This window comes from Carcharhinus amblyrhynchos, chromosome 8 (genome assembly GCF_965287045.1).
Source record: "Carcharhinus amblyrhynchos chromosome 8, sCarAmb.v2.hapA, whole genome shotgun sequence".
Lineage (NCBI taxonomy): Eukaryota > Metazoa > Chordata > Chondrichthyes > Carcharhiniformes > Carcharhinidae > Carcharhinus > Carcharhinus amblyrhynchos.
Genome location: NC_137331.1, coordinates 84,561,405 through 84,584,953, shown reverse-complemented (window position 1 = coordinate 84,584,953; position 23,549 = coordinate 84,561,405). Strand labels below are relative to the sequence as shown.

The 23,549-nt window shown below is 41.4% G+C and overlaps 1 protein-coding gene across 7 annotated transcripts in view; it reads right to left on the bottom strand.

Moving 5' to 3' along the window:
* osgin2 (oxidative stress induced growth inhibitor family member 2) overlaps positions 1-23,549 on the bottom strand; it is a 43,720-nt gene that overhangs the window by 8,833 nt on the left and 11,338 nt on the right. For 5 of the 7 annotated variants that reach the window (XM_080194379.1, XM_080194382.1, XM_080194377.1 and 2 more), the window contains exons 2-6: positions 23,346-23,530; positions 15,978-16,122; positions 9,234-9,370; positions 6,281-6,472; positions 4,302-4,393 (exon numbers count right to left, since the gene is read on the bottom strand). In XM_080194379.1, coding sequence (XP_080050505.1) covers positions 4,302-4,393; positions 6,281-6,472; positions 9,234-9,370; positions 15,978-16,044 — 488 coding nt within the window. In that variant the 5' untranslated portion in view covers positions 16,045-16,122; positions 23,346-23,530. Of the gene's footprint in view, positions 1-4,301; positions 4,394-6,280; positions 6,473-9,233; positions 9,371-15,977; positions 16,123-18,655; positions 18,716-23,345; positions 23,531-23,549 lie in introns of those variants that run through there. The other 2 variants (XM_080194384.1, XM_080194383.1) reach the window with 2 other exon arrangements.

Genomic DNA, 23,549 nt, shown 5'->3' with positions numbered 1-23,549 from the left:
TAAGAATAGTGGGCAAGAAGAGGATTGGGAGAGGTTTAAATGTCAACAAAGATTGACAAAGAAATTGATAAAGAAGAGTAGGAGAAACTATGAAGCTGGGCTAGCACTTAATATAAAAAAGGATAGCAAGGGTTTTTATAAGTATATAAAAAGGAAGAGGCTGGCTAGGGTGAACGTTGGACCCTTAGAGGATGAGAAGGGGGACTTAGTGGTAGGGGATGGGGAAATGGCTGAGGTCTTGAATAACTTTTTTGTTTCGGTCTTCACGGAGGAGGACGTGAATAATTTGCCGGGTGTTAGAGATGGAAAGATGGTAGGACTGGAGGGTCTCAATGACATTACTGTTACTAGAGAGGCGGTGCTCGACAGACTGGAGGGGCTGATTGTGGACAAGTCCCCAGGACTGGATGGAATGCATCCGAGGGTTCTGAAAGAAATGGCGGAAGTGATAGTGGATGCCTTGGTGGTTATTTACTAGGCTGATACCGGAGTTGAGGGGGTTGAGCTATGAGGAGAGGTTGAATAAACTGGGCTTGTACTCGTTAGAGTTTAGAAGAATGAGGGGAGATCTCACTGAGACGTATAAGATGATGAATGGGATGGATAGGATAGAGGTGGAAAGACTCTTCCCACTCAAAAAAGACAGTAGGACTAGGGGGCACAGCCTCAAGATAAAAGGGGGACGGTTTAGAACGGAGTTGAGGAGGAACTTCTTCACTCAAAGGGTGGTGAATCTCTGAAGTGGTGGAGGCTGCCTCGCTAAATATTTTTAAGGTGTGGGTTGATGGGTTTTTGATAGGAGAGGGGATTAAGGGTTATGGGGAGAGGGCGGGAATGTGGAACTGAGCCACGACAGATCAGCCATGATCTTATTGAATGGCGGGGCAGGCTCGAAGGGCCAGATGGCCTACTCCTGCTCCTATTTCTTATGTTCTTATGTCAGGGGGACTAGCTAGGAGTAAATGCATGGGGTTATGAGGATAGGGCCTGGGTGGGATTGTGGATGGTTGGGAATGGTGTTATATTTCCAAGTTTCTCAGCAGGGAGGGGCAGGGATGTGTGGGGGTGGGGGGGATTGTTTAGGGCTAGGACCACATTGGTAGAGGCCCAGGGGGAGAATCTGCAGGGACAGACTCGATGGGCTGACTGGCCTTCTTTGCACTGTAGGATTCTATGATTCTAATGTCCATACAACTTCAACTAAAATAGTTTTGAGTGACAAATTATCAATAAATGTGAAAACTGATCAGATTTGTTGACATATTCATATCCTGCTGTCTTTATCAAAAATAGATATAATAGGAAGCCAGGCTGCCCATGACCACAGGCAGGCACACTGCATAAAGGAGCACATAATGGGGTTTAACAAGTAAATTCCATTCATTAGGCTGGATTAATCTGATGAGGAGTAACATTAAAAGAATGAAGTCACCATTAGCAACTGGTAGGGCTATTTAAAACTCAAATAGATCAAATTCCACAAATAAGAAGTGGATAAAGATTTGAATGGGGTAGCCATAGAAGCTAATCTTCTCCACTCCTGTATCCACATCTTGTTGAATGTGGGAGGATCAAACAAAAATAGGGCACTTTACGGTCAAAATTTTCCAGCCATTCCCAGCAACAGGACTTCCCACACTGGAGGTGGCTCACCATTGGCCACTAGTGGGATCTTCCAGTCCCGCCAAAGTCAATGACAACATACATGGCTTTCCGCTGTTGGGTCAACTTTGACAGGACCAGAGGATCCTGCTGGCTGGTGAGGCTGGAAAATTCTGCCCTTTGTAATAATAAGCAGAGGGGTGGCACCTTTTTTTGGTGGTGTGCATGGCAACAGTTCATCCGCTCGTGAAGGGCACCCTTCTGGTACCAACCCCCCCCCCCCCCGCCCAAGTGTGCATCAGAAAGATGTCAAGGAATGCCACACTGATGTCACACAGCCCAAGCAGCTGATGCAGTCTCAGAATACCAGATTTGGGCCATGCAAACCAGGCAACGTACTTATCAATCACGCAGCACTAAGCTGTTAGATGGGTCCTGTACTGGTGTTCCTTAAAGGGCCGGGCAAGCTCAGCATTTTTGCCCATCCCTAATTGCCCTTGAGAAGGTGGTGGTGAGCCATCTTCTTGAACTGTTGCAGATCATCTGGTGTATGTACACTCACAGTGATGTTAAGAAGTTGTAGGATTCTGACAAAGTGACGGTGAAGGAATGGTGTTATACTTCCAAGTCTCTTAGCAGGGAGGAACAGGAGTGTGGGGGGAGAGCATTTGGGGCTGGGACTGCATTCACAGAGGCTCAGAGGGCAGTGGGAGAACCTGCAGGGACAGACTATTGGAGGACCACTAGCTGTGGAAAGGAGTCATTAACAGGGTGTCCCCTGCACCACCATCCTCGCCCCACCTGAGCCCCCAAAATAGAAAAGCTTCTATTTTGCCCACGGGCTCCTCTCTACAACCTCAAAAGTGGAAGAGGCCATTTGGCCCTTCGAGCCTGCTCCACCATTCATTACCATCATGGCTGATCATCCAACTATAGTGCCAACTGGTCACTTAAAGGCCTATTTGGGACGCATGTGGGTGACCGACCTTAGGCCCCATGTAAAATTGCAGACTGGTTGGGAACAGAAGACATTCAGCTCGGATTGGTTTCCTTAGAAAAGAGAAAGCTCAGATAGAATTGTTCATAATCATGGGAGTGTCTAGGTAGATGTTCCCATTAGTCAAGAACGAGACAACACTGATTAATGGTGACTGGTTAAAGGAACCCATGGTAACATGAGGAAAACATTTTAACACAGCCAGTGGTTAGGATTTGAAATGCATTACCTGAGGGTGTGGTGGAGACAAATTCAATTGTGGCTTTCTAAGGAACCTAGAGAAGCAGTTAAAGAGAAAGCAATTGTGCAGTGCTAAGGGGAAAAGGTGGGGGAGTGAACGGGGAAAAGGCTTAGGAATGGGAATAACTAAGTTGCTCCTGTAGAGAGTTGGCAGGGACTTGAAGGACTGAATGGCCTCCCTTTATACTGTAAGCATTGTATGATTCTAAATGAGATGGAAGCATCGAGTTTACATGCTTCCTACCTTCAACCTAACTGGCTAGGGTGGGTTGTGAATTGTGAATCCTGCTTAAACAGCATGGCAAATGATTTTCTTTTGTTCCGCCCAATACCTCCAGCCTCCTGCAATGTCAGACTGTCTGTAATACAGGGAAAATGGAATCATAGCATGGTGACAACACAGAAGCAAACACAGAAGTTCCTGTGTCCAAGGCCTTTACGATTACAATGAAGTCGACAAAATAAAGATTAGGCTCCACTTTCACACTCAAATTTCTGTGTCCACTGTGTTCAGGTGATTTAGCAGGGTATAGGACCAGGAAAATTGGTTCCATGGGGATTAATTTTAATGGATCGTTCTGTCCCTTTGCTGAACAGAACCATCGCAAGCAAAGTGAACTGCACTTATCCAGGCCTAGGTCAGCGTTTCCTATCCTTGTCTTTAATTCAGTAGGAGAGGCAGCATCTGGGGAGAGAGAAACAGTGGCCAAAATTCTTCCGTGGGAATTGTAGCGGGCAAGACAGAAATTCTGGGCACCATTCAAAGGGCCTGTGAGCTCGGGTGGGAATTTCCAGGTTTGGAACGTGCACAGCTGGAGAATCATGGCCAGTGTTAATGTTTCCAATCCAACATGACTTACCTTCAGAATCTGAAGAAGTGATATTGGATTCAAAACTCTTTCTCTCCAAAGGTGCTGCCAGACCGGCTGAGAATTTTCAGTACCTTCTGTTTTTATTCGCACATCCAGGCTCGCCGGCCTTTCCCATGCAAAATTATCCAATCGTTAACTGTCACTATTTCAACTTAAAATACAATTGGAATGACTTTTCAAATTGCCATATGCTTTCTAAATATCCATTTTTAGAATATTTTCAAGGATTGGTTTTCCTATTGATGACATTGACTATCAGGGAAATATATCTGTTTAAATGTATTCTGATTTAACATTTGCCCTTTTCAAAATAAAGCATACATTCCACCAGACTTTAAACAATTTAGGTCAAAAATAGCTTTTGTTTTGTATTTGGTACGTTTGAAGAAAAGAAATATGCAGAAGTCAATTCTTAGAATTTAGAATCAAAAAGAATCTTTTGACTAAATGCACATTACAAGGCAACAGGGAACATTTGAAACAGTTTTCAATTCCTGGAAAGGATACACTTCTACATGTGCAGAATTATCTTTAGTAATACATTGAAGAGGTTTTCTTGGAGATTCTAGAGAGTTTACTAATCTGGATACCTCCATTTACTTTTGGTCCAGTCTTTCAATTTCAATCCAGGTAGCTCCATCCAACTGTCCAAACTAATCGTTAGCATGGACCCTTTCATTACCTAAAAACATGCAACAGATTATTTTTATTGAGAGACCACATGAAAGGTTGGCCAGACCAGACTGCACTAATGCTGAAACAAAAAAGAGATCTAATAAATTATAAAAACAGTCACCAAATGGTGACAAGCTTGGGTTCTCGAAACCTGGAAGTTAGAGGAAGAAGGGAATACTGAAAGAGTTACACTGAAAGACTGGAGAACCTAGGAATGAATGAGTGATGGTAGGAGGCCATATTGTGCACCTCAATAAAGAAAATATAGGGAGGGGCAATAATGTGTGGATTGTGAACAATGTGTAGGAGCAAGATTGAAATTCTGACAGACTTAAATTAAGAGTTATGAGGGAAATTAAGTGTCTAGAATCAAAAAGATTTAGGATTAGAGGATATTTCAATGGTGGAGAATATGCTGGAGATCTTTTTTGAGTTGCCTACTAATACAAACAAAAATATTGATAGGTGGAGAAAGACAACAAGTGGATCCAAAGCATGGAGGCACACTGGTTGGCACTGCTGCCTCACAGTGCCAGAGACCCAGGTTCAATTCCGGCCTTGGGTCACTGTGTGGAGTTTACATATTCTTCCCATGTCTTCTCCAGTTTCCTCTGGGTGCTCTGGTTTCCTCCCACACTCCAAAGATATGCAGATTAGATGGATTGGCCATGCTAAATTGACCCTAGTGTCAGAGGGATTAGAAGGGTTAATATGTGGAGTTACAGGAATAGGGCCTGGATGGGATGTGGTCAGTACAGACTCAATAGGCCAAATGGCCTTTTTCTGCACTGTTGAGGTTCTATGATTAAAGGTAGGAAGCAGTAGCTGTTGACTAGAGATCTACAACAACTAAAGGAAACTAGAGGGCCAATATTCTGCATCCCTCCTGGCATGATTCCATCAGAAATCCAAAGGAAATACAATGGAATGAACATTAAGCTGGATACATTGAGTCCTGGTTTTCTCAGTACTTTCCATGATTGGATCAGAGCCGCCACATCTCCAAATTATAACCTGTCACATCAGAGGTGATGTGGCTGGGGAAAAGGGCTTAAAAGCCAGTCTGAGAGGCTCTTTTGGGCGTGGCCTGTCCCACAAATTTTAATTGACTTTTTAAAAAAAAATCAAAATACAATTATTCAGGCTTTTCACTACAAGGCAATTGTAGGCTGTTAACACAAATAAATACAGCACAACGCACTACATATGAGCAATTCCAGGCATGCATACATCATGCAGCAATATATGCTCAAGATTGCTGAACTGGTGGATCACAAATCATTAAAAGGTCCATAACGCATGCCATGAAGCTCTTGCTAGAAGTAAATATGCATTTGGATATATTGTCCAGACATTCAGATATAAAACTAGAAATTTTATCCTTTCTGGAAAGGAAACCCTTATTCTTACACTTGTTGTTTTTGTCAATCCGGATCTGGTAACTCAATGTTCTCCTTGCCTACTGATAAACTGCACCCTCATTAACCAAGAATGGCTGCCTGACACCCAGTTTATCCAATTTAAAACTCTCTTCTACATTTTGAAATCTATCCAGTTTTCCTTATCTTTTATTTGCTTCCAGGATTGCTTTCCACTGCTATATTCTTCAGTTGTTGGATTTCTGTGCATCTCTCGCTCCATCTGCCCCATCACTGATGACTGATCTTTTAGTTCCTCTCTGGGATCCTGTTCTATACCCTACCAAAGCTCTACCTCTATGCTTGTTGTGTGAAGTTCTGTGCTGAGAATGCTAATTTATAAAATCTCTTATATCCCATATTCCCACTGTAACCTAAGTAATTACCTTCCACTCTCAACATGATAACTTTTGGATATCTAATTATCATTCAATACACTACACAATATTACATTCCATATGAAATAAGATACTAACATGCCACGCACCACCGGGTGGATCCTTTCCCAGCACCAAATGAGGAATGTTCTTGTGTTTCTCTAACTTCCATTGTAGGACTGACGGGTAATCAAATCTAATGTCTGCATCAGGGTGAAGAAGGGTATCAAAGAGAAGTGCCACAGGGTTGGATGACCTGCCTTCAAGTCCCTCGGATAAGTATTCCAGATCCTGTAAAAATAAAGATACCTTGATCATTCCTATGAGATCTCAGAATCTACAGCCTCTCGTTTCAACTTATCAAGGTGAACGCTATTAACCTCTGCCTCATAGTGGAGAGACAGATGTTGGAAGAGTGAAACAAAGTTCATTGCACATGGATGGTGACACATTCAAGTATTCGGGAGGATATAGCACAATGGTATCACAGAGTGAATGGCAGGGAAGGGTGAAAGCAGAGAAACAGCCTACACCAGCTTATCTACTGTAGCTGCAAAGCCAGCTAAACGTCTTGAACCCGTATCACCTCTCAGATCATCCAAAATCAGCCGAGAGAGTAGGAGCAGCAGGATGTACTCTTCCTCTAGTATAATAAAAATCCTTAGCATGGGTTAGGCTGGGAAGTTACCTACAGAAAAGAATGTACTTGAACAGAGAGAACCATTAACAGCATCAGCTAATGTAGCAGCCAAGAAGGGAAGTTGAGGATTGTTAGTTTAATACAAATAAAGTTGAGGGAAAGAGAAGGAGGCCTCTTGGTCAGATAAGGTAGATAGGAATGTAAGTGGAGACAGATGCAGATTCAGGGTTAGGGCAAGGAAGTATCTTCAGAGAAAGTTAAGTCCGGTGGGAGAAGGGAGGGAAGCAGCTGATCGAATGGTTTCAATCTTTGTAACAAAGAATTCCATAAGCTTAGCAGATGTACTGTTGCATGTGAAGGTAAATAATGCGGGTGGTTTATGAAGGCAGCTAGTGCTGGTGAAGAAAAGCTGAGTGCTATCCTTATCTCCCTGAATGAGCTTTGAATAGTGGTCTGTTTTAATAACGGAGGGCAAAGCCCAGAAGCTGTCTAGCCTGATATGCAATTGTTAAACCAGTTGTTCACCAAAGGCCATCAAATCTACATCCCATGCAAAGATGTTAAGGGGAACAATTAGGGTGGGAAACAATAATAGCTCTAGTGGGGCCAAGAGCATCAATGGTAATGGACACAGGTATGGTTTAGCAAACCAATAGTTGCAGAGATAACATGCTGAATTGAAAGACCCAATACAGGTTGTTGGTGATTTGAGAGCGCAGAGGTCAGTTACTTGAGGGACAGCTTTTTCCAAGGTCAGGCACAGAAAGAGATGCTGAGAAGGGTGAGTGGAGAAAGGGATGTGAATTGAGAACAATATAAGGAAATTTTCAAAGATTGCCTTGTCCATGTCAGTAATGACAGTGAGACTGTATGAGGTGGCAAGATCGAAGGAGTGGTATTCTACCTGGGTAGGAGAGGTTTTATAAAGGGAGTGATCTAGAGAGGAAAGGAGGGTAGTGAGAAGAAAGAAAATAAGGAGTGGATATGAAGGTTAAAATCCTCCTAAAACTATATGGGCTCTTGTTGGGCCACACTTGAAGAACTGAACAGATGTGCTTCCCTTATCTAAGGAAAGATGAACTAGTATTGGAGAGAAGGTGCACTAGTGATCCTGGGCATGGAGGGATTTTCTTATGAGGAGAGCTTAAGTAAGTTGGGTCTGTACTCAATGGAGTTTAGAAGAATGAGAGACAGCCTTACTGAGGTATATAGGATTCACAGGAATCAACAGCTTTGATGCTGAGAGGTTGTTTCCCCTTGTGGGAAAGTCTGGGATCGGAGGCATAATCTCAGAGCAAGGAGATCAACCATATAAGACATAAATGAATTGAAGTGAATCAATTTATTATTGTCATATGTATTGGGTACAGTGAAAACTGCTGTTTCTTGTGAGCAAATAGACAAATCATACTGTTCATAGAGTACATAGGGGAGAAGGAAAGGGGAGGGTGTAGAGAAAGATCAGCTTAATATATGGTAGTTCCATTCAAAAGTCTGATGGCATTAGGGAAGAAGCTATTTGTGAGTTGGTTCGTAAATGTTTTCAGATTTTTGTATCTTTTTGCTGACGGAAGAAAATGGAAGAGAGTATGTCTGGAATGTGTGGGGTCTTTGATTATGCTGGCTGTTTTCCCGAAGCTGAGGGAAGAATAGATGGAGTCAATGGATGGGAGGTTGCATGATGAACTGGGAGACATTCACAACTCTTAGTAGTTTCCTGCAGTCTTGGACACAGCAGGAGCCATTCTAGCTGTGATACATCCAGAAAGGATGCTTTCTATGTGCATCTGTAAAAATTGGTGAGAGTCGTAGTGGATATGTCAAATTTCCTTAGCATTTTGAGAAAGTAGAGGCATTGGTGAGCTTTCTTAACTATGGCGTCGCTGTTAAGGGACAGACTGTTGGTGATTTGAACATCTGAAACCTGAAACTCATCTCCATTGATGTAGGCAGGGGCATGTCCTCCACAACATGGAGATGTGGACGATGGAACAAGGGAAGGTACTTAAAGGAGAAGTTTGGGGATAAAGGAGTCGGGGAACAGACTTGGTGAAGGTGACACCATCACCAAGATGGATTGAGTGAGGCAGTTGGTGGAAAGAATAGACAGTGAAAGAGTTTCATTCGGAAACTACCCCTCAGTCACTTTTCTAACAGGCCAAAATATTAATGTGATCGTCCACAAAGGGTTCATGGATGGCAAGGGCTTTCTTCTCAAGTGGATGTACATTTTGGAAGGAGAAGTTAAGGGAAATAGTAAAAGCAGGCCTATGGGCAGAATTCACAGAGTTAAGGGGAGATTCCGTTCTTGTACTTTTTATAAGCTCCTCAAATTAAATCCAAACATAGGAATACTAAATAAAAAATAAACAGAATTGAAGACACAAACACATATGCTGCCGTCTCACTGACCTGATCCACAACAGAAAAGTGTCTTCCTTCTTCCAGCTTGTTATGAAGGACTGGGTTCGGATGTACAGCTCCTGGTGCCATGTACGGTCTATATCCAGAGAGTAGATAGGAAAGACATATCCCAGAAGGACCATTTCCTGGATCAATAATTTTAGCAACATTGTTATATTGACAGAACATTTCTAAAATCTAAATGGAATCATGTTAATTTAACCTTCCTAATAAATTGTAATTGGCTGTTGTGTGTAAGTCACCCACTTTTATACGTTGTGTGATTTTACTCTCCACTGTAATCAATGGAGTGTAAAATTGTGTAACAAAAGGTGTGAAGTAGACCGTATCCTGCCAGACAAGTTAACTTAAAGTCACTCATGAAATTTTCCACTTTTAAATGATACAATGGTTTCAGATATTGAATTAGAAAAGTAAATCAACAATAAAAATATAAACTGCAAATTTTCATTTGAGGTATTAACGGCCAGAACAATTACAGCCTTTCGAGTAATTGAGGCTTGTTAAATTTAAATACAGACTCAACCGCTCATACAAATGGATTTAACTTCAATATAGGATGGTCAGTATAAACATCTGAGATTGAGAGAGTTCATTTAAAATGTCCTGCCTATCTTTATGTTTCAGTCTACTTCGGAAATAGTTAATATTCCCTTTCCCATTTTGAATGTAGGTGTGACTGATTTCCAAAAGGCATGTTCAACTAAAAGTTTACAATCATTTAAAAAAAAACTGGATTATAATACTGCAGGTGAGAATGCATCAAGATTGTGTATTGTTTAAAAAGCTACTGATTCAGATCACTGATATGGTTATTTTCTGTTGATACTATTTGGTCAAAGGTTGAAAACAATTGAGCAAACACTTTGAGCAGAGTTTTATATTTCCCGCCAGTGGATCTGGGATTCTATGTTGTGAGGGCCCATCCTGCTTCCTACTCAAACGTTTCTCCCCACCCCCGAGGCCCATACCATGTGGGAAGCCTCACAACTTGAGTTGCATGGATCAATGTCATTTCGGCAGAGGGTTGGAGAAGAATCTCCTTTACAGGCTCCACAGGTCCACTGAAGGCAGCCCCCTGCCTCACCATTCCTCAACTCCCAGGATAATCCCCTCCTCCCATTTAACCTTCATTCCCACCCCCGCCCCCACCTGTTGAACCCAGCCCCCAATCTCTTTACCAGCCTTGCCAAAACCCCCTCAACCTCAGACTTATCTGGGCTCCTAAGATGTGGCTACTGCTCCATACTGAGACTACACAGTTGCCAACCACCTGATTAGCTGACAGATCTCTTAAGGTGGGATGTCCCACTGAGATAGGGGTTGGAGTCTCGCCCCAAAGTACTGAGTGCTCCTCTGTGTTAAATTGTTGCAAGGAAGTCACCGGGATCTTGAACAGACTTCCTGCCACACCTGTCATTTTAGCCAGAAAATTTTTCTGCAGGCATTGTGGCACAATGGTGAAATTCCTACCTCTGGAGTAGAAATTCCAGGTTTAAGTCCCATGGCACAGTGGCACAGTGCTTAGCACTGCTGCCTCACAGTGCCAGGGTCCCAGAAAATTCAGCTCCTTAACTCTGTTGGCAGATATGTGTTTAATTAGCAGCATTTTAATTCCTGATCTCAAGGCACGGTTGAAATCTTAGAGGTTATGTAATTCATTTATCCATTTGTATTACCATAAATTTAAAACAGTATCTGTTTATGTAGCTCTACCACTTTAATACTATTATTCTATTCACTGTGTGGATAACACTCCTGCTTTAGTTTGATCTACTGTGGTAACATAGCAACACAAAGCGGTGTTAATCCAATGAGCTGATTATTTCCTGGTTGAACAAACTACTGAGAAAGCACAGCCGCTTCCGCCAAAAATAAATGGAGAACTTAATGGGTTACAACTCCCAACTTCAAAATTGGCTTTTGTGCAAATGGATGATGATTATTCCTTTTTCCCTAATGTCCAAATGCACTCAAGGTTATAAGAATGAGTTCTCCATCAGATACCATGCTCAAAAAGGCTGTTGGTGACAATGGACTTCCATAGCATTGTTCCATGATGATATTTGGCAAAGGTCGGCAGTGTTTTGCCGTTGCCTTCTGCACTATGGCTCACTAAGAAAGTCCCCCACTCCTAGTGCCTGCTGTCATGTGCATTGGAAGGAATTTACAGGCTGATAATCAACCTGTTTGGCTATGTTATGAAAGGCATCTTCTGTGGCCATCCAGTCCTGAAAGTAAAGCTGAAGTTTATTTATTAGTCATAAGTAAGGCTTACAATTAACACTGCAATGAAGTTATTGTGAAATTCCCCTAATCGCCACACTCCAGTGCCTGCTTGGATTAATGCACCTAACTAGCACATCTTTCAGATTATGGGACAAAATCAGAACACCCAGAGGAAACCCACGCAGACATGTGGAGAATGTGCAAACTCCAAACAGACAGTGACCCAAGCCAGGAATTGAACCTGGGACCCTAGCACTGTGAAGCAGCAGCGCTAACCACTGCACCATGGGACTTAAACCTGGAGTTTCTGCTCCAGAGGTAGGAATTCCACCACTGTGCCACAATCCCTCCAGAAGAATGAGTACAGAAACCAAAATTGTGATCATAATAATCATAATTCAATAGCAGAGTGAAAAAAAATCTGACAGAGTCAAATAGTGAATGAAATAGAAGAATTATTGTATAAGGATCAGGCACATGTAGGGTTGTGGGACTGAGTACAGTTCCGTCAATGCGGTGATATAAAGGATGACATGACCTGCGGTCAGTTGAGTGTTGGACAGAGCCAGGTGTACCAGCAAGTTTGGAGCCAGCTCCTAGTTTGTACCCTTCACTCTTATAGAAATAGTTTTAAGTGTTGATAAAGACTTTCAATTAATCTACGTACGAATACAAAGATTTCTTCAGACCAATCAAATTGTAACCAACCTTACAAAATGGCGGCAGCTTGTGGGAAACTCAAATCTTTGCTGAAAATGAATAGAAAAACTAAAATGCTGGAAGACTGAGAAAAAATTCAGCAAATCAGCCTGACCTGACAAAAAGATCTAGAAGCAAAGGAGCAGAGGAAAATTCACAGAGAAAAGGCTCCAAAGAAAAACTTGGAAGCTGAGAACAGAAGTTTTAAATTCCAACTCCTTTGGAAGTCCAGCTTTGAACTCAGGAGTGCAGAGTCAGCAGACCTACCAGGGATGAGCTAAATCTTTTAACCTCCAATCTCATCATGTCCTGACAAATCTTTAAACAATTCAAAGTCCGGAGTTCAGTTTAAAAAGGCCTGGTCGCTAAAACCCAGTCTCCAAGTCAGCACTTAACACATGGCATCCAAGCACACTCCAAAACAGAGAAGTAATTAATTAAATGATCCTGGAGAATTGTAATTTCTAATTTCAGCTCAGAGAAAGCAAAAACCAGGATTTGACAAATTCTTGACTTAATAAAACGCTGAACAAGAGAAATTTGCAGGTGATTGGTTCCGGCAGCTATTTTTGAAGTTTTTTTCTGAAATGAATGTTGACACCATGTTGAAATTCAGAATGTTCTTAAAGCACTTAATCTTCAAAGAAGTTATACATGGATCAGAATTCCACACTTCCAAATCATTTCAGGTTAATCCAAGGCCCAGAGCAAACACATAAGCTGAAATTTTACTGCCCTCCCCACCACGGGAAGCAGAGCGGGTAAGGGGCAGAGCATGGGAAGGTCCACTGACCTTGGGCAGGATTTTACGGTTTTGGGACAAGTGTGGGCATAATATCCTGGCCAATATTAAAGACTTTGGAGGAAAAGGTTCTCATGACACAGCATCACTTCAGGTTTAGATAAGAAAACAGAAGCAGGGTAGGTTAACACTGATCACGGAAGACTTTATAGCAAGACAGGGAATCAATGAAACATCTGTTAAATTTGAAGAAGTATAAAATCTTTCAACATTTATTTTAATCCACAACACAATAAAATACTCGCAAAGGCTAAGTTTAGCATGCAAGTCCAGCAGCCAGGAGAACCTGTTGCCTGTTTCATCTGTTATTTAAAGAGGATGGCAGAAGGTTGTGAATATTGAGACTTAAAATCTGAACTCAGAGAAAGAATAGCGACAGGAGTAGCAGATGGTGCACTCTCTGACCTCATGCAAACAAAGGAAAATTTAACTCTGGAAAAGGCAATCCAGAGAAAAAGTTAAACATTTATTTATTAGTATCACAAGTGGGCTCACATTAACACTGCAATGAAATCCTCTAGTCACTGGAGCCTGTTCAGGTACACTGAGGGAGAATTTAGAATGACCAATCCATCTAACTAGCACAAGTTTCAGACTTTGGGAGGAAACTGGAGCACTGGGAGGAAACCCACACAGACACCAGGAGAATGTGCAAACTCCACACAGACAGTCACTCAAGGCCAGGAATTGAACACAGGTCTCTGGCACTGTGAGGCAGCAGTGCTAACCATTGTGCCAACATGCTGCCCAATAGATAGTTAGGCAATCAGAACGATGTGAACATCACAGATTTTAAGGGGGTTTTTTGGTGCAAAGGCTAACTCACAGTTCAACTGATTAAGCGCCAAAGGCATAGGGACACTTCAGGCGTGGGAAAGCAATACCCAAATCGGGCAGCAGTGTAACCATGCCAACTCTATAGAACAAAGCTCCCCCACAAGCAAGATCCACATCCTGTAGTTTTAGGTGAAATGCACAGAAGCCCAAAGATCATCCATGAGGTCAAGACTGCAAGCCATTCTTCTTGGGTGAGGGAACGTTTCAGTTAATGGCCATTTAACAAATTTTAATTTAGACATAGGGGCCAGTGTCATAGTCCCTTCAGACAAAAAACCATGGCTTGTGACCCAGTGGCTGACGCCACCCAGAATATTCACTTGCTTCCATCATAATGTTAGAAGTGGGGATGGTTACTGGTGATCGCAAGGTGTTCAGGAGCATTTGTGACATGTGAGGTACTGAAGCCGTCCATGTCTAAAAATGCAGCAATACCTGGACAACGTCCAGACTTGAGCTGATAATTGGAAAGTAGCATTTGTGTTATCCAAGTGCCAAGCAATGGCCATCTCCTACAATGGAGAACCTAGCCATCACTCCGTGGCATGCAAGCCATTACCATTGCTGAAACCCCAACTGTCAACATCACGGGGATTAACACTGACCAGAAACTGAACTGGACTGGCCATATAAATATTGTGACAACAAAAGCAGGTCAGAAACGAGAAATCCTGCAGCAAATAACTCATTTCCTGACTCCCCAAAGCCTGTCCACCATTTATAAGGCACAAATCAGGAATGTGATGGAATACTTTCCACTCTAATGTCTGTATGCGAGCAGTGCTGTGGATTCTTTTTAGGAAGTTTTTTTCATTGTAGAGACCCCTCTAACAGCCTCCTTATGTGACTGTGGGTATCTTGCAAAGAATCATACCACTACAGTTGATGCTTACGTTCTTATTATCCTGTTTCTCAAAGTACCCCTATCACCCCCAAGAAAACAACCTGTTCCGATAAACTATCTATGGCACATCACATTGATGTCAAGCCTAAAATAAGAAGCTAATCCAGTCCTGTCATTTTCCAGCCAGACATTTTGAATTAAAACTTTGTTCCACAATATCTGATAATGCAGCACTGCCTTGAGGGTTAGACAGACACACCTGTTACTATATTTAAGTTATTTGAATTAAAAATAGTTTCTCCTTTTTTTTCAGTGGGAGTACAAGTTCTCACATAATCTAATTGATTAAAAAGTGTTAAGAATTAAGATTCTACCATGGAATATTGTAGGCTATAAGCCAGACAGCAAGCTTATTAATAGCTGGTTGTTCGTAGCAACAATACAAAACAGTTAACTCATTCTCTCTCCTCAGATAACAACAAAAAATAGAAGCGAGTGTGACACTTTATTACCTCTATTAATATTGAAAGGATTTACATTTACGTAGTGCCTTTTGCAATCTCAGATCATCCAAATTCACTTTCCAGCTGACTAAATAATGTTGAACTTATATAATGTAAAATAACAGTTAATTTGCACACAAGGTGCTACTGATAAAACCCACTGTTCTTCCAATAGTGCCACTGGATTTCTTACATCCACTTAAGAGGATACACCAGGCTTCCATTTAACATTCCATGTGAAGAACAACACTTCTAACAATCTTCCCACAATTCTACAAAATAATATCAGATCAAGTGCTCAAGTATCATTGGATTGGAAACCCATGACACAGAGATAAGAGTATTCCCACTGAACCAAGACTGACACCTAAGAACGAATACAGTTAGCAACTTTTGCACACACCTCTTGTACTCATAGCTGATGAATTACTTCATAGGTACAGATACTGACAAGGGAAAAACAGACCCAATTGCTCCCACAAACAGCAATAAAATCATTCTTCACAGTTCAGGCACTTGGAAAAATGTTGCAGCAAAAATGGCACAGATGCCAATTAGATTAGATATCCTCAATATGGTGAACAAGGAGCTTGGGAAGATCTAACTGATCTCTTAACCTGAAGGCCACTAAACAGCAGCAGTGCTGGTGTTAAACTACTACGTAGCAAATTGAAAATCATCCCACCCCATATAAATATTCATACCTGCACCCAGTTACTCCTGAATGATACTTGTCTGGGATTCGTAATGATCATAAATATTTGCAGTAAAACAGTAGAGGGATTCATATTTGCAGTAAAAAGATAGAGGTAACTTACCTATAATTGTAACAGGAACATTTATGGAGAGGTTTCCAAGGAGGGTGTTTTCTTCCAGTAATGGCATTGCAATCTTTCTGGAACAATAATCGGGCAGTTTTTCTATTGTTTCATGCTCTCCACGCAAGCTTCTCAAATCTTAATTCTGTTGTGGTATAGATCAAGTGGAAGTAAACAAGACGATTCAACCAAAGTGCATTTTTTCAAGTTAAGTGACAGTCTTATATGTGCACATGCTAACTTCAGGTGAAAAATAAGTTTGATATAATTTGTGCAATTAAATAGCAAGTAGAATTAATATATATTGATAATATGTACATTTGTTCCAACTTTTGGTAACCCACTGTGATGAATGGAACAGAACAAATGTATGCTCCTTAATTTGAAAGACGAAAATGAATCATTCAGTAGTTATTATGAAAATTTTAGCTTTTCAATCACCCTCATGAACGCTAAAGAAAATGGCAAACAACTGGTTCAACCATTTATTGCCAGATGTTTTTGGAAGACTATTGGAAATCGCTGGCATCAGTTGAAATTGCTTATTATTCTACAATTAAATAGAAAGATAGCCTTGGCTTCTTTTCTCTACAGTAATAAGTCTCACAACACCAGGTTAAAGTCCAACCTGTTGGACTTTAACCTGGTGTTGTGAGACTTCTTACTGTGTTTACCCCAGTCCAACGCCGGCATCTCCACATCATGACTACCATCTTCTTTTCTCTACAGCAAACATTCTTTATAAAACCTTGTCCTCTGCCTCCTTAACTGTCACCTGCAACAATAAGTGTGAAGACAGCTCATCAAGACCATCTGAAAAGCTGCCTCTGCCTCTCCTTAGGTAAAAGTGGTTTAACTTTTAATGGAATGTAAAGCTGAAGTTGCTAGCTTGAGATTGGTGCCAAATGTCATCTAAATTTCTACCCCTCCCACGCTCTGAAGCCTCACCTTTATCTATTCAAAAAGAAATCTACTCATGCCTTCTCAGAGGGCATCTTGTCCATGAGCCCCCACCTCCTAATCTCTTCAAAGCTATTCTCACCACATTGCTGACCACCCAAATTCATCTCTTGGTCCCCAGGCTAACTGACATTGTTGACAGTTTTTTGTCTTCAGGTGTGGTTTCTTTCCCTTTTAATTTTCTGCCAACATCCCTCTAAAAGGAAAAACCCTTCACGCTACTGTTGTTGCAAATTACTATCCAATTTCCAACCTCCCTTTCCTCTCCAAAGTCCTTGAACATGTTGTTGTCTCCCAAATCCATGACCACCTTTCTCAGAATTCCATTTGTGAATCGCTATAATCATAGTACCAAAACAATTCTTATCAAAGTCACAAAAGACGTAAGAACATAAGAAATAGGAGCAGGATTAGGCCATCTAGCCCTCAAGCCTGATCTGCCATTCAATAAGATCATGGCTCAGTTCCACTTACCTGCCTGCTCCCCATAACCCTTAATTCCCTTTTTGGTCAAAAATCTATCTAACTGTGAATTAAACACATTTAACGAGATAGCCTCTACTGCTGCAATGGGCAGAGAATTCCAAAGATTCACCACCCTCTGGAAGAAGAAGTTCCTCCTCAACTCTGTTCTAAATTGACTTCCCTGTATTTTGAGGCTCCTGTTTCCATTCTAAATGGAAATAATCTTGCTGCTTCTACCCTGTCTAGCCCCATCATTATCTTATATGTCTCTATAAGATCTCCCCTCAATCTTCTAAAGTCCAATGAGTACAGGCCCACAGGCTCATGGACATTTTACGTGTGTTACGGATAGATTATGTGTTCTTTTATTGTCCATGATCTAAGTATCTGTAGTGTGTGTATTTTCACCCTCACAGTGGTTGTTCCAATTTAAACAACTTCAGCAGCAAACATTTTTGTGAGTTCTTTAAATTCTTTTTTATGGGATATGGGCATCATTGGCAAGGCCAACGTTCATTGCCCGTCTCTAATTGGCCTTGAGGTGGTATTGGTGGGCTGCCTTATTGAACTACTGCAATCTGTGTAGTGTAGGTGCGATTAGGGAGGGAGTTTGAGGATCTTGAACCAGTGACAGTGAAGGAATGACAATATATTTCCAAGTCAGGATGGTAAGTTACTTGGAGGAGAACTTGAAGATGGTGGTGTTCCCATCTGTCTGCTGACTTTGTTCTCCAAGATGGAAACAGTTGTGAGTTTTGAAATGTGCTGCCTAAAGAGCCTTGGTAAGTTCCTGTATTATTATGCAAAGGTCCGTTTACCTTGGCTGGGATTTTCTGACCTTGGGGTGGGTACAACCAGAAAATCCTGCCCAGTATTAGTTATGCAAAAATTAGACAGAAATGAAAAAAGAAGTACAATTACAATGTGGGATTATTTCATCTATTTTGTGACAGGCTGGTGGTTTCTTAGATAAGTTGATACTTTGGCTGGAGTGATGTTCTTGAAAAACACAGGATTCTCAGTAAGTTGTGAGATTCTTTGTAGTTGAATTGCACAGAGGTTGTTTCTCAGCTAAATTTTAATTTGGAACAGGTTTGGAGGAAGAGTCCTGCTCCTACTTTCAAGGTAGTCTGTTTATTATCTTAATTAATTAATTGACTGCAGTTGGTTCAATGGTCTTTTGCTGGTCTCCCTGTCACTGCAGGGCTGATTATTGTCATTTTAAAAGTCGGAAACAAACATGGCTGTCTTACCCAAGTGATCTGTTACAAGTCCAAAATCCTCTTCCAAATAAGGTGGTATGTTAGGCCAATAAACATCCTGTGTTATAGATTTTCACACTTTGAATGTTTTGTATAAGCAGTCTATTTGTGTGTTGTATGAGGGATCATCACAATACAATGAAAAGTCAATAGGATCCATTTAAAATTTGTCTGCCACCCATTGAGTTTCCCTAGCAAAATATAGAGATGGCCTGGCTGTAAACCACATTGTCTGTAGGTTTTTGGTCCTTATTTGTTCAGGACTTGGCCACAAACTATGTTATCTGCAATCCATATGGCAAAAGTCACATAGTATTCGGCAGCCATCAAATAGCTTTTATGTTCACTTTTTTAGAATATAGTTTTAAAATTTGTGCTATGAACTGAACTAACATTCCTTGTCCTTCTTGACCTGTCTGCAGTCTGTGACATGGTTGATCGCACCATCCTTTCCCAAAATCTCTCTACTGTTTCCCATTGGGTGAATCTGTTGTCACCGGTTTCCATTCATATCAATCTAATCATGGCCAAAGAATCATTTCAATGGCTTCTTTTCCAGCATCTGAACCACTTAGTTCTAATCACCTCAGGATCTATCCTTGGTCTCCTTCTATGTCTCATCCATGCTGCCTTTTGGCAAAATCAAACAAAGCATTAGTTTCACTCATATGTTGACAACACACTTCTCTAACTTACCACTGTCTTTCTTGACTCTCCACTAATTACCAGACTGCCTCTCCCACATACAGTACTGGATGAGCAGCAGTCGCCTCCAATTAAATGTTTGGAAGAGTGAAGAACTTGTTTTTAGTTCTTCAAACTCCATTCCTTAGCTTCCAACTCTATCCTTCTCCCTGACAACAGTCTGAAACTATAATAGTCTGACTGTCACTTTGGCATTATATATGGCCACAAGATGAGCTTCTGGCCACATCCTCACTGTAAAATTCCTAGCTTTTGACCTGCTCTGGTAGCCACAGTATTGATATAGAACATAGAACACTACAGCACAAACAGGCCCTTCAGCCCACAAGTTGCGCCGATCACTTCTATACCTACTAAGCCATAGACCTATCTATAACCCTCAATCCCATTAGATCCCATATACTCATCCAGAAGTCTTTTAAAAGACCCCAGCAAGTTCGCCTCCACCACCACTGACGGCAGCCGATTCCATTCACTCACCACCCTCTGAGTGAAAAATTTACCCCTAACATCACTTCTGTACTTGCTTCCCTGCACCTTAAATCTGTGTCCTCTCGTAGTGACCATTTCAGCCCGGGGAAATAGCCTCTGAGAATCCACCCTATCTATTCCTCTCAGCATCTTATAAACCTCTATCAGGTCGCCTCTCAACCTTCGTCTCTCCAGGGAGAAGAGTCCCAGCTTCCTCAACCTATCTTCATAAGGCATGCCTCCCAATCCAGGCAACGTCCTTGTAAATCTCCTCCGCACCCTTTCAATAGCTTCCACGTCCTTCCTATAGTGAGGTGACCAGAACTGCGCACAGCACTCCAAGTGGGGTCTGACAAGGGTCTTATAAAGTTGCAGCATTACCTCCCGACTCCTAAACTCAATCCCTCGATTAATGAAGGCCAGTACACCATACGCCTTCTTGACCACATCCTCCACCTGCGAGGCAGATTTAAGAGTCCTGTGGACTCGGACCCCAAGATCTTTCTGCTGTTCAACACAGCTAAGACTCCTACCCTTGATAATGTATTCCTTCATCCCATTGGTCCTGCCAAAATGGACCACTACACATTTATCTGCGTTGAAGTCCATCTGTCACTTCTCCGCCCAGTCTTGCATCCTATCTATGTCACGCTGCAACTTCTGACATCCCTCCAGACCATCCATAACACCACCAACCTTCGTATCATCGGCGAACTTACTAACCCATCCCTCCACTTCCTCATCCAGGTCATTTATGAAAATGACAAACAGCAAAGGTCCTGGAACAGATCCCTGGGGCACTCCACTGGTGACCAACCTCCATGCTAGTCCAATTCAATTTCTGGTCAATGGTAACCCCCAAGCTATTAATAGTGGGGGATTCAGCAATGGTAATGCATGGAATGTCAAGAGGTGATGCTTAGATCCTCTCTTGTTGGAGATGGTCATTGCTTGCCACTTGTGTGGCATGAATGTAACTTGGGCCTCTTATACAGCCCAAGTTTAATCACTCCACTATCAATGGGCTTCAACTGCCAAAGCACTAAATTCTGGAATTTCCTCCGTAAACTTCACTTTATTCCTTTAAGACACTCCTTAAACCGTACCTCCATGGAAAAGTTTTTAATCATTCAGCCTAATATCTCCCTTTGTGGCTTGATGTCAGATTTTATTTTAAAATGCTCCCCTGAAGTACCCGATGATGTTTCAGTCCCTTAATGGTGCTTTATCAATATAAATGCTGCTATTGTTGTTGACATATCACACAGCTGCACAGAATGGGAAACTCTTAGATTCAGTTCAGGATTGCGTGCAGTTAGGTATTTCTATATTGGCAATTTGGCACTACATTTCGCTTAAGTCTCTCTGGACGAGAGGCATACTTTTAATCCCAATCATAATGCAGTTAAACACGATATAAATGATAAGATTTCAAGAGTGCGTTTGCTGTAAATTCAAAATACTGCAGATGCTGCAAAGTTGAAATATAAAAAAAGTTGGCAAAACTCAGCACACCAGGCCATATCTGCACAGATGCAGAGTTTATAGTTTTACTTAATGAGCCAAAAAAGTAATTGGCCTGAAACGTGCACTTTGGGGATAATCTTTGGCATGGTGAGCTGGTAAGATTGCGAGAGAGGCAAAAAAACAGTTTTGCGCCTGTTTCTCACCTTTCTCAATACCAGTGGCACTGTGAAGCTGACTTGAGGCTTATCATAATATTTAAGTGTGTATTTAAATATTATTAGTGGGCCCGGGACGTAACTGTCCAGCTCATATGCCTTAACAGCCTCACTACTGGAGGTCCTCACCAGTGAGGATCATGTATGGTCCTCGATGATGGGGACCAGACATGATGGCCTCAACAGTGGGATGAGAGGCCGTTGAGATCCCCTGGGTGGTCAAGGTGGGAAGGGAAACACCCCTTGGGCACTCCCAGCCTGGCACTGCCCACCAAGCACACTGGTACTGCTCACCGCAGTGTGATACCTTGCATCGATATGCGCTCACTGGCTACCTATGTGAAGGACACTTGAATGACATACCAGTTGGTTGATGTTACTTATGGAAATAAACCACAATATGAGAAAGCATCTACAAGATTATAGAGAAAGCATTAAAATAACTATTTAAAATTTATTTGAGCTTTTCAAGGAAAATTAGAAATGCTCATTCTCACTAATAAGTACATTGAGCAACAACTGAAGGAAAAACTTGGTTAGATTTCAGATATAGCCTTTCACCATCTGCATTTGTGTTTTAATTTTGGATTTCCAATATTCTTAGTTTTCTTTTTATGCAGAGTTTTAAGTGTTATCTTGTGCCAGAATTTCCTATAGGTGTAACCAACAGGTAAGGACCCCATCAATAATACAAACTTCCAAAATTATATGAGGTATTAAGCCATGAAATGTGTGCCAACACAAGTAGAAAATAAAGCTAACCTGATACTACATGAAAGAAAACAGGAACAATGGCCAACATTCTTCCCCCCTTCACCACCAACAGGTTCGCTGATCAGAATAGGTCACTGATTTATTGTGGGTGCAACATTAGCCTACACTATAACAATCAATGTACTGCAAATTGCATGTGAAACTCTTTGAGATCAGAGATTTTTCTGAGATTTGATTTATTATTGTCACATGTATTGGTATACAGTAAAAAGTATTGAGATCTGAAAACTGTTGCATAAATCCAAGTTTTCAAAAGAGAAAGTTATTTTTGAAACCATTAAAATGTTTGAAATTTTTAACTTGTTGGATTGTTCCAGCAACTACAGTACTTGCCAGTGGAACGTGATTAACTGTATCAAGCTAGTGAGAATCAATAATATTTACACTGTATAGCAGGTAACATTGTTCCCAATTGACCAGGAATGATGGGAATTCTAAACAATGGACAGCATCTCTGGATATATGTGATAAAGTTCACAGTGCCTTACAGCTAATCATCTGTGTTTTTTTACACAGTGCTGAAACTCACATATTTAAGACAATTAACTCATATAAAAAATAGTTTGGAAGCACAGTATGATTCAGCTGGCATTCTGGTTATTTTTATCATTGCCTAAATCTACATAGTTCACCATTTCAAGCTCTCATTGTGTACTAACAATAAACTTTGTTTTTTTTAAAATCATGTGTCCATGTACTCAGCAATTCTTTTATCTGTGCTACCAACTTGTAGTCTTGCACAGTGACGCTGACAGAAATAGTGTCCTACTGAACAGATTTTGTTCTACTTTTTTCTTGCTAAGCCTTTAAATAGAATACTCCGGAGGTGATGATGGGAACGAGCAATTTTGATCAGTGGGAAATGAAATGGGAATCAGAACTTATGGAGTATTATTAAAGCCTAGTACCAAGATAGAATGTGCCCAAGTTAACACTTTGGTGACTGAGGCAGCATGACTGCACATGTTGTCATTGCTAATGTAAAGGAGAGAATAACTGAGGAACAGTACCTGCACTGGACATTTCTCTAGTATTGCTTTAACACTTACTGCTAGACTGGTGAGTTATCCTGCACAGACGTTACCAGACCAGATACATTAGAGCCCATGTAACTCATCCTGTAGCTGATTTGTGGGTTCGATAATCACATGGGGGATTGGTTGGGACTATGCAGCAGTATTAATCATCTTGACAATCTTGGCAATACTTCTACAGGCTACTGTATTGGAAGGCACTGGATGAAAAAATAAGGA